Genomic DNA, 12,117 nt, shown 5'->3' with positions numbered 1-12,117 from the left:
AGCAGGCATTTTTGGGGGGATGAACACAACATGTGACAGGAGCCAAACCCCTCTCCTGGTGATTCTCGCATAATTGTCTGGTGAAAGCTGCGCTGTCAAGCCAAGTGTGTTCTACCAACGAAATTCCCAAGTGAGGCATTCATTAGTAGAACACACTTCGCTATGGCTATCAAAAATGATAAAGTACCCATGAATAAGAACCAACGCTGTCTAAAATGTGCTTGGGCCAACTGGCCCACGCAGTCTGCAGGTGTGCAGAAATCATTAGTATTAGGACACTCATGAGTCATTGTGTCGACTTCCATCATGCCATATGAACCATTTCAGCACCAGCACACTAGAATACAGATTATTAATCACATCCAACTGTGTGTTCTGGAACAGAAGCCATAATCATACTAATGTACTAAGATCCTATGGATCATCATGTTTAGCGTGGAGCTGTGGCTCAGTAACAACCACAATAATAATGTAACAGGACCTCTGGATCATCATATCAATGCCCACACTGGAATTCTTTAACTACAAGTATACCTATGTAATTGGGTCATCTGTTCCATCATCTTCAATCCTCTGCTGTGGTTCAATCGTGTCTCCTATACCTATTTATTAAGTCATTACGTTTTTCTTTTTACAACTTGCATTAGCACGAAACCAATAATCTAATGTCGATCCTGTTTAATTTCTAGTTTTAACCTCTTTTAATACTTAAAGTAATTTTCTTCTTGTTGATTACCCTCCCTTACCTATTTGCACTGAGCTGCTGAATCATGCTTCCTATCAGACTCCTTTTTCGAAAATTAAACATAATAAGTTCTTTAGAACATATCGCAAAAATAATTGATCACATCGAAATGAACAACAAGGAAAAACATTTGTACAAACATGAATAGGGACAAGCAATACTTACCGAGTTAACGTGTACAGAGGGGATCGCAGCTGCAGAGACCGACGAATGGCTCGGTGAGTTTGGTAGTGACTTGCATGGCCCAATGGAGAGCTGCTGCTTTTTCCGTAGAGCTACAACCTTCTGTGCCACTGAGACAAAGAGAATGCAAGGCAAGAAAAGGGAAAGAAGGAAAACAAGAAATGAAATGTGTATGATTTGAGAAAGGGAATGAGAAAAAGGAGATGAAGAATAGAAGAGTTGTCAGGACAAGCATCAAGAAAACAAGAAATGATATACAAGACAAGGTGAGAAACGAAAAATACAGTAAGTTGAAAGAGAACAATGATGGTTTAAAAGGAAAGGGCAGCAGCAAGGAAAACATCAGTATGGGGAACAGAATGAAGGAAAGGGGGAGGGCGCATCAAGAAGGGGGGAGAAGTTAGCAACAGGTGGTGAGGAATAAGGAGAGTGTGTGGAATGAGGCGAGTGTGGGGAATGAGGCGGGTGTGTGAAACATTATCAAAAAGAGGATAATGAAAGGAGTGCATGATGTGAGGAAAGAGAACAGAGCAGCGTGATGCAGGAAATAATCATAAAACAGAAGTAGAGAATAGATTTAGGAGTAAATGGAGAAGCAATATGACCATGAGAATGATTGTGAACGGTCAGGATAGGCAAAAACGTGAGTGGAAGTAATTGGAAATAGTAGCGAGAGACAGGAGAGCAAAGATAATTTGAAAAGGGGAGGGAAGGAAAAAGTAACCAGTAAAGAATCACGTACCAAAGAAAAATAAATCAAGAAGGTGCAGACATGAAAAGAACAGAAAGACAGCAATAAGTAGAAGATGAGAGAAGCAAGAAAGGATGAGCATTAATGAGAGGGGGAATTAAGTGTAAAAGGGAAGATAATGAAAAAAGATGAAAACAGGCTGGGAACAGTTTGTCAGCTGACAGCCAGACATAGTTATAAAAGATCACAGAAGTCTCCATTTTCAGACTCAACCCCATACCAGCATCCCACACTAACATTTCCACAAACTGTGCTGGATGCCCCAGCAACCTGCCTAATATGCTTTAAAAAAGTCTTCCAGATAACTTCTGAATTCAAAGCACTCAGAGCCTTCACATGATGATCAGTATGTTTTTGAGGAGTGTTCTCATGTGGCAAAACCAAATGCTGCTTCAGTAGTTAGGGGCCGAACTAAAAATATGCCTTCGTAAGGGCCATTCTCTACTACAGGTACCAGGTGATTGACCTGCACTCAACAACAGAGTAGGATATACCAAATGAGCTTTAATAACGGAGATCAGATAATGAGTCCAAATTATAGTGGGTCTAAGGAGTTTCTGAATAATGAAGGGCAAGTTACCTGCAATATTAATGTCCCAGGAGCTGTTCCAAAAGCATGTTCTACCTAACAATAAATACGTCCATGTGAAAAGAGAGGCCACACAACTATACAAAACTCTTTTCTTAGGATGGAACGTGTCAGACCATTCTCGAACTAATCCCATTTCCACTTCCCAACAGTTCCAAGCATAGAAATGATCAGCCTGCAAATGTTTCAAAGATGGATACTGATTGAAGACACAATACAAAAGGCTTTATAGACGTGGTCACTTCACTAGCACTGTAATCAGATCTCAGGCTTCAGAAAAGCAATGTATTAATTTTATTTTTCAATTGCTCAAGTAGGTTCACACAATCTTTGTGGATGGTGATCCTAAACTGAAAAGAAGAGATACTGAAGTACTGTCATGCAAAGAAACACAAATCAAATCTGTGTAAGATGGACAACTTGTGATGCAATTCCCCAAAGGGCTGTGTACTCTAGATAAACTGCACTGCTGGGATAAATAGAACATATGATGCATGGATACATAGGCCATACACCCAAAGAAAAAAACATTTTTTTAAAGACACTTCACCAAACGTTTTACAACTTGGAGATATACTCAGTGTTTGAGCTCAGCCGCTGACAACAATTCCCATCACTTTAAGGTCATAGTGCTTAAGCAAGCAAGTGAATAGTTAAAGGACCAAACTACTCTAATGGCACTTTCTTCCAAAGAAGGAATACAATATGTGGTAGATCATCAGAAATGCAAGGCAGTGAGGTTATTTTATTTACTTAATAGCCGAATAGGTTTATATAACACACCTGCACCTTAAGGATTTTGGGCACTTCACAATGAATTCAACAATTCACATATTAAAAGTGAAAACATTAAAACTGAATCAACGGCACTCAGAATAATAACACAAAAGGGAAGAGTCATTGTTTTTGTTGGAAGACAAGTAAGCACTAATTCAGGAAAAGATGGAAGAAACGTGGTTCAGATTTTTCCTGAAAGCAAGGAGGGTGTGCTCAGTTCTATTTCATAGGGTAGCATGATCCAATCATTATTCTCAGCCTTAGTGAAGGATCGTTTTTCAGGCTATAGATTTGATGAATCAGAGGCATGCATCTACCGGTGGAGAGTTTTAGCTTCTGATTCCTCTTTTTTCTGCTGGAAATGGGAAACAGTTCAATAAGATTAAGAGGCTGGTTAAAGTGGACAGCCTAGTAGGCAAGACAAAACAGTTTTGAAGTGATCCTTGCATAGTTATGCAGCTGATGTAGTACGCAGAGTATGGTGGTGATGTGATCCTATTTTCTTGAGGTGATGACTAAATGTGGCCAGTGGGTGGAGCGTTGACTTAAATCGATGATCCACTAACTTTGGGATGTCTGCTAGGACTGCATTCTCAGTGTCAAGCCTGGGTACTACAAAATATGTTACAGACCACTGTATTAGACTTGAGAATGGTGTTTAAAACAACGCTCTGTAATGTACAATGTTTCTCCTGAAAGTCAATAAAACCAGTTTTGAGAAGAACAAAAAAAACTGGATATTAAAAAAATTACCAACTGTCATTTTCAGGTAGTTTGAAGAGGTGCAAAACGTAACTTTCGTGAGGAAGATGTTGGCAGATTTTACCACATTGTTAATGTAAAGTTGGATCTGGGGTGAAAAACCAGCATTCTGCCTTAGAAGAAAAGCCATCAGATTTCAGCAAGTCAATTTTAAAAAGTCAGGGTTGCATTTGTAAAGAAGGGGGAAAAGGTGGAATTGCTCTTTTGAATATTAAGAAAAAGGAAATCATCGAACATCCAAATCTGGAGTCTATCCAAAAAGGCAAGAGAAATGGAGTTGTCCTTGATAGCATGAGTTTGATGATACATTTGCATAAGTGAAATGAATAAACGTCATTCTGATTGCCACATCTGGAAGGTAAAGACAAACATGTCCTGGATATTAATAAGAAAAACACCGCACATCTCAAAGGGCTCATTGCAGTAGCAGTGCAAGCAATTCTTTAAGTGAGCCATTTCCAGCATAGCAAAACCACGGTCATACCTACAGTTTTCGCCTTGAAACATGAGTAAGACACATACTTGTGAAGAGTGCTATTACCTGGAGCAGGATGTGCAAAACGTGTCAATACCAGCATAAAATTTAAGTGCTGGTTGAACAGGCCACATATAGAACAACTATTCAGGACAGAAGACTAAAAAGCAATGCTGCTGAAAAAATATCTTTCTGGGATAGAGTGGTGACAGAGGAGGTAACAGCATCTAGGTCAGCAGTATGCCCAGAGGTTATCTTATTATGTACCCATTAAATAGCAGAAAAGAGAAAATGTTTAAGGCTATAGGGGATCTTACTAGATTATATTTTGAAAGACTTTAAAGAACTGTGGCACCTGTAAGATTGTAGGGCCTACAAGTCAAATATTGCTCCAAACTTGATATGTGGTACAGTCGGAAAGACATTTGGTCTCCTTAATAGCCCAGGCACAAAATTTACTGAAGAGGGTAAAAGCTCTCTATGGATGCAACATCTTCTATACTGGATGTGCACAGCAGCAGGATGGAGGTGGAGTAGGATGGCTAGGCAGGATGTGGCTTCAAGTTGGTTGTATTCTCTACTGGAGTAAAACCAGAATGAAATGTATTGAAACTCAAAAATAGATCTGTCACTGCTGCATGTGTATAAAGATTGGTTGAGCCTTTGGTTCCCTGGCCTAGCGAGAAGCTGTATAACCTCTGCTTGGCACCTGGTTAATTTCTACACACCACTCCATCTGGTGATGCTTGGGGTTACTCAGTGAGGAAGAGTGCTTTTATCTACTGACTGATTGACAGTGCTACCCAGGTTTATATACACTACCTAAAGTATACAAGAATCTACAGTCTAATCCAGGGAGAGCGATAGTGGCTGATATTAGGCGACCCACAGAAAGATTATCGCAATATGTGGATGTTTCTAAAGGACTTGTGTGATGAACCACCTGTCATACATTCAAGACACCAAACACATTAACATCTTGCTGAAAGATGTAACTTGGGAACCCGGTATGACCATGGACTCCTTTTACACTAACATTTCACAAGACCTGGGTATCAAGGCTTTAAGACACTTTCTCAATACCTGAGCTATTGAATATTTGAAGCATACTGAGATGCTCTTGGATATGACCAGACTCATTCTTTAGAATAATTTTTTTTCATTTAATGGTACCTGGTACAAGCAGCTATATACCGTGATGGGTTCCAGATTCGCTCTGCCTTTTGCTAATCTCTTTATGGGATGGTTTGAGATGGCGTGGATTTGGGGCCATAAAGAAACAAGATGGATAGACTGTATTCACTACTCAGGAAAGTACATAGACAACAGTTTTATGATTTGGAAGAGAGACCTAGAGCTCTTTGATGTTTTTTACTTACCTAAACAAGAATGATAGTACTATGTCTTTACCTTTGAAAACAGTCAGGAGCGAACACTGTTCCTGGATGTAGAACTGCTTATCCAGGGTACTAACATTTGTAGTAGAATTCACAAGAAAAAGACTTCATGTAATTCACTCCTACATGCTACCAGCTCCCACACAAAAACTCAAATAAATGCCATCCCTTATGGTAAAATGTTAAGGGCTCGCAGAAACTGTAGTGTCAATGCTGAATTCGACAGATCCTGGTTAGATGTTGAACAATGCTTTATGAATAGGGGCTATAACAAGACTGTGGTAAAAAAGGCGAGAACAAGAGTCAGTCGCCTTACACGGATGTCTACGCTTAGATCTAAACAGAAGGGTACAGGTGATACGCCATATAAAATACAACTTATTACAAGTTTTCACCCTAACTCTGACAAGCTTTACAGTATACTTAAGAAACACTGACATAGACTTTACATCCCTATGTATCATTGACGCCGAGTGTAACTGTCAGAAGGGCATAACCCTAGTTAAGATGATTAGCCCAAGCTCACAAAAGGATTGGCTCACTCACTATAACGGAGGTTTTTACAAATGTGGATGTTGCAATGTATGTAGATGGGCATTGGATAAAACTGTGTTTTTTAACTACAACGATACTGGCAAAGTTTCTATATCCATGCACATTGATCGTGGCTCAAAATATGTGGTTTATGTTACTGTTTGCCAATGCCAGAAAATGTATTTTGGAAGCACAATTAGTCCACTCTGTGAACAGATGGCTGAACACTTACGAGAGTTAAAAAAGAAACTGATATGAAATACCCTATTGTTTTACATACTTCTTATTGCAAGGCTTGAGGTTTGCAACACAATTTCAGATTCCGTGGGATTGATCACAACAGAAGTGATGCAAGGGGTGGTAATCATGAATTTAAGCTTAGACACTGTGAGGCTACTTAAATAATGAAATTTAGATTCGTACAAAGAGGACTTAAAATTGATAATGACCAGCAATATTTTTTAGGGTTTAGACTATTGCAAAGCGATTTTTGTATTCAATTATGTACCTGTATTGGTCTTGTGGTTTGTGAATTTCTTGTCTCTGATGTTAATCTCATTTGTCTTGTCTTGGGCGGACAACATACATTCAACGGGATTGGCTTATTGTAAACTGACGTACTGTAACAATGAATGTATCTATTGTTATTGTAACATGTCTATCCCCTGGACTTGCTGAGATAAATACATTGTTATACTTAAAGGCGGATTAGGGCACGCCATTCATTTTGTGCAACTGTGATTGAAATGTCTGAGTATAGATACGATGCATTTATCATATTTCTTTCACCCTTTGTGCTCTTTTAGGATGTATCTAGTAATTCTCTGGGCTTAACAATATTCTTTCTGTGTTTCCTCTGTACTTCCTTATACTTTCATAAAAAACTGGTAGCATGATGTATGGATACATACTGGTTCTGCTATACACATGGTTGCTAAAGGAATTACAACATACTATATAACTTTTTCTTGTTAGTAATACTGCTGAGAAACTTGTCTAGAAACTTGTGAAAAGATAATTAATTCTTTGTGTATCCATGATTTATTTTGGATCACCTGGACTTGCTTTGGCATTGACTGCTGTTTTGGTGTTTGTAAACCCGGGACCGAGTAAGATGTATATCTCTCTTTATTTATTTTTTAATTGGATTGAGAGCCTTTATGTAGTACGCCGCATTTCCTTTATCAAATGTGTATTTTGTGAGCTACTTTAGGGTTCGGTTTTAATAATTTTCTTGTTTTAATATGCTTTTTTGTTGAAAATAACACTGTGATAAGTATTTTGTATATTTCTTTTTTGCTGTGTGGTACATCATGTTTTTAGCTATAAACAATTACTTACTATGAGTCACCTTAATATGTTTGTTTGTATTGCTGTGTTATACTTGACTATTGTTTTTTTTGTGAAATTATTTTTATTGATATTTCATTACAATAAAATGAACATGCCCATTTACATAAGACTTCAGGCTTTACACCTTGTTCTGTGCTTTCTCCCTGTCCCTTCCCACCCAAGGCAAGTTTAACAGATAGCAGAGAGATACACATTCTTACGACACCGCTCTCGCCCTGCAAATGGTGAACAAAGCCGTTAGTTTCCGTTACATGAAACAAATAATGAACAAAACCTTACAAAACAACAGTTGTCCCATCCCTTTTATGCTTCTGAGGCGAGTTAAAAGGCCACTGGATCGGGAGCCCACACCCCGACCCAGAGATATCATTCCTATTCGCACTCATCCTTGCAATTGGTTCCTATACGTGGAAAAGATGCAGCGCCCGAAGATGTGGGCTACATGCTGCAAGAGGCAGGCCTTATGAAAGGAAAATGACCAGGGGGTCCCAGATAAAGTCAAAACATCTAAGCGAGCCGTCCATTTTGTCAGCTAGCCGCTCCATGGCGAGGCCCCAGCATAACCTCGTGAGCCACAGAGCTATTGGAGGTGGGTCCACTTTCTTCCAGAAAGACGCTAAGGTTGTCTTCGCCGCCCCCAACGCCAACCACACAATGGAGCGATCCCCCTGCGATTGATGTCTGAGCTCAGGGGCGCAAAGGCCCAACAGGATATGCTCTGGAGATGTTGGTGCAGGGTAGCCCAATATCTCCTTTAAGTGGGAGAGGATTTCGTTCCAATAAGGACGGATAGCAGGACAATCCCACCAAATATGTGTGAAATCCCCCAGCATTCCACAGCCTCGCCAACACCGGTCAGGCTGCCTGGTATATTTTCTTAAGCTTCTCAGGGTAGAGGTACCAATTGTAAAGTAGTTTATAGTGTGCTTTCCTGGCGCCCATCAGCGGTTATATTTAGATATATCATGAAATAGGTGTTGCTAGCAGTCCTCGCCCACCGAGATGCCCAGCACCTGTTCCCAAAAGGGGATGTGTAGAGGGGTTGGTGCACGTTGCGCTGAGGCCAATATGTTGTACAGTGTAGATATGCTGCCACTCGCAACTCCTCCCGCTGCACAAGACATTCTATTGGTAGAAGATGCCTGGTGGCCGCCTCCCGCATGTGAGGCTGTGTGACCCAATGTACTAACTGCGTGTAATGTAAGTGTTCAGTTGGGGATAGATGAAAATCCCTGCAACAGTTATCAAACGTACGTAGCTGGTCTCTATGATACAGATCTGCGATCCGCAGGCACCCCCCCTCCCTCCATCTATCGAAGGGCCCCTGTGATTCCCCCGGGGGAAAGCCTTATTAAAAAATGGATGGGGGTATGTTGCGAAGGAAAAGATGTAATCTCATAAGCTCTTGTCACCTTGTCCCACACCTTAAAGGTAGTGGCGGTGGGGGTACTAAGGTATGCGTTCTGTGGTCGTGCTCCTGTGGGTTTCCAAGGGACATCTCACAATGTCCGTCCTGTCAACACCCTGTCCATATGAAGCCACAACGTATCCGAGTCTTGGAGGGACCACTCAGCTAGAACACGCAGTTGTGTCGCTCAATGATACCGGAGGAGGTCGGGGAGTGCCAGCCCGCCCTTCTCTTTAGGGCGCATAAGAACCTTATGGGATAATCTAGCTCTTGACCCCTGCCAAACAAACCTCATAAACACCGTTCGGACAACGAGTAGACTCTGAAATAAGTATAGGAGGTGAGGAAGCACCGTCATCTTGATGCTATTGATTCGCCCCAGCCAGAAAAGCCAGAGCGATGACCATCTTTTAAAGTCTTCTCGTAATGATTTGAGTAGGGGTGGGTAGTTGGCTCGGAACAGATCAACCACCTTAGGGACAAGCTTAACACCCAGATATGTGATTTATTTTATGGCCCAAATAAATGGAGACAAGGAGGCTATCTGGCCCATTGCAGCAGCGGGTACAGTCAGATTGAGGATATATGATTTCCCTGTGTTTACTTTAAAGCCTGCCATCTGCTCGAAGAGCGCCAACTCTCCCTGAATTGCCAAAAGAGACGTGCGGGTTCAGTGACGAACAGCAGAATGTAGTCAGCGAACAGGGAGATTTTATGGCGGTCGGGGCCAAACTTGATGCCCTGAAAACCTGGGCATGCTCTTACTTGTGCCGCTTGAGGTTCAACACGGAGCGCAAAAAGTAGCGGGGTAAGTGGACACCCCTGCCTCGTTCCATGTGACAAAATAAATAAATAAGAGGTCACCCCGTTCACCAGAATGTGGGACTGGGGACCTGAGTATTTGCTCATCACCATTGTTATAAATTGTTCCCTGAATCTGAAACGCCACATTGTCGCTACCAGGAAGGACGACTCCACCCTATTAAATGCTTTTTTCAGCATTGAGCGCCAACAAAAGCGCCGGAACCCACTTCTTAGTTACCTTTTCCATCAGGTGGATGACGCGTTGCAAATTGTCAGGCGTTTGGAGGCCCTTGATAAAGCCCGATTGATCCAGATGTATCAACTCTGGCAACACACCCTCCAGTCTCCTCGCCAGAATTTTAAAATATAATTTGGCATTGAGGTTAAGAAGTGCAATAGGCCTTCAGGAGGCAATTAGCTGAGGGTCATTCCCCACTTTGGGAATAAGTGTGATCAGAGCCTCTCCCAGAGTGGGGGGACACCGCCCCCTCTCCTCTTACATAATTAAACAATGCAGTGAGATGCTCTGACAATTCCGTACTAAAGGATTTGTAAAAGTGGGCAGTAAACCCATCGGGACCGGGTGCTTTATGCAGTTGGGTGTTTTGTAATTAGCTTTCCTGAGTATGGGCAGGCAGTTGATCTGATTGATAGAGACGGGCATAGAACCTTCTGAATTATAGTGCCTTCTCCTCTTCGGTGAAATGCTCCCCGGACTCGTCATTAACCTGCCCTATATAATACTTAGCTTGTTTGACTCGTAGTTGTCTCACCAGTGGTGTGCCTATCTTATTGCCCTTTTCGTAATGAGCTTTCTGAAGCCTTAACAGTGCTATTTCCACCCTATTCGTATAGATGGATTGTGTAGTTTACCTTTAATGGCAACCACCCTCCTCTGGGCCTGCCAGGTCGGGGAGAGCTTATGGGCACGTTCAGCTACTTTAAGTTTGTTTTCCAAGAGGTGCCGGTCTTCAGATTTTAACCGATTTAGCACGGTCGCCAGGGAGACGCACATGCCCCTGATGACCACCTTGCAGGCATCCCACACAAATGGGGGGTGGGGGGGATTTGAGTGCGCGGTGTTGTGTTGGAAGTAATCTCTGATAGCTCTCTGCAAGTCGTTGCGGGAAGCTGAGTCCCGGATTAGGACATTAGGGAAGTATCAATGCCTAGTATTAGAGCGCGCAAGGGACCACTCCAGGCAGGTCTCCACAGGCGCATGGTCTGATATAATAATCGGATGAATAGCTACAGATCGAAGAGTCTGCTGCAGAGGCCTACTTAGAAATATATAATCTGTCCTTGAGTAGGATCGGTGAAAATGTGAGAAAAAGGTATAGTCCCTCTCCGTGGGTTTGAGGGCGCACCAGGAGTCAAATATCCCTAAGCGACAGAGGGCCGACTTCACTGATATGGCAAAAGCGCTTGTCTGTTTTCTCTGGGGGTGTGTTGTGTCCAGAACGGGATCCCACACCAGATTGAAATCACCCATGAGAATGATCTCCCCCTCTGCAAAACCCTTCAGCTCTCCCAGGAAACTCAAAAGGAATTGTGTCTGTCCACTGTTAGGTGCATAAAGAGGGACTAGCGTACAGTTTCTCCCCCGCAGGCTACCCCAGAGCATTAAATATCTGCCCTCCTTATCCTGTTTGGACCCCGTTCCCCGGAAGTGAATAGACCTGTGGAACAGCAGAGCCACCCCACAGTGTTTTGTTGGCGCTGATGCCGTAAATATTTGTGGGTGCTGCTTGTGGCGTAGGCGTTGACCCTCACCCCTCTTAAGATGCGTTTCCTGTAAGGCCACAATATCATAGTGATGATCATTGAAATACTTTCTCAGCTGTGACCGCTTACTGGGTGAGGTCAACCCCTTAACATTCTATGATAACAAGTCCAACATTACACCGCAGTAACCCAAATGCTCTCATCCAAGCGCTCCGTCCCATCACCGACTCCCCGCACCCTGTCCCTCGTTTTCTCCCACTTGGTGCCCCAAGCGCTTCCCGGGCCCCTCCAAAGCCATCTTGCATCAAAAAGGAATAGTGGACAATAACCAAACAGAAAGAACATCTAACGAGAGAAAAAAATGAATGAACAAGAAATCTAGAATATCTAACCTCCTCACTTTCTTCATGGTGTGAACTGGGTATGTAACCGCCTCCCCCTGCCCCCCCAGGCCATTCACCATTGCCAAGTCAGCGTCAAGGGTGGAGTCCCCCCCTCCTCCCTCAGAAGCAGCAGGAGAGGAGTCACTCCAGACCAAGACCTCCAGCGGGTGAGTCATTCCGGGCTCCTCAAAGTCAGACTTTCCTTCACGAGGGGGAACCTTCCCCCCCACC

At 42.6% G+C, this 12,117-nt stretch overlaps 1 protein-coding gene and 1 long non-coding RNA gene across 3 annotated transcripts in view; one reads left to right on the top strand and one right to left on the bottom strand.

Annotated features, from left to right (window-relative positions):
• The window catches only part of LOC138261617 (arf-GAP with GTPase, ANK repeat and PH domain-containing protein 3-like), a 2,246,054-nt gene that overhangs the window by 1,560,889 nt on the left and 673,048 nt on the right, over positions 1-12,117 (bottom strand). For both annotated transcript variants that reach the window (XM_069210744.1, XM_069210743.1), the window contains exon 7: positions 911-1,038. In XM_069210744.1, coding sequence (XP_069066845.1) covers positions 911-1,038 — 128 coding nt within the window. The remainder of the gene's footprint in view (positions 1-910; positions 1,039-12,117) is intronic.
• LOC138261618 (uncharacterized) overlaps positions 1-12,117 on the top strand; it is a 286,479-nt gene that overhangs the window by 160,806 nt on the left and 113,556 nt on the right. The gene's annotated exons all lie outside the window — the stretch shown is intronic.

Source organism: Pleurodeles waltl, chromosome 10 (assembly GCF_031143425.1).
Source record: "Pleurodeles waltl isolate 20211129_DDA chromosome 10, aPleWal1.hap1.20221129, whole genome shotgun sequence".
Classification (NCBI taxonomy): Eukaryota; Metazoa; Chordata; class Amphibia; order Caudata; family Salamandridae; genus Pleurodeles; species Pleurodeles waltl.
This window is presented reverse-complemented; position numbering and strand designations above follow the sequence as displayed.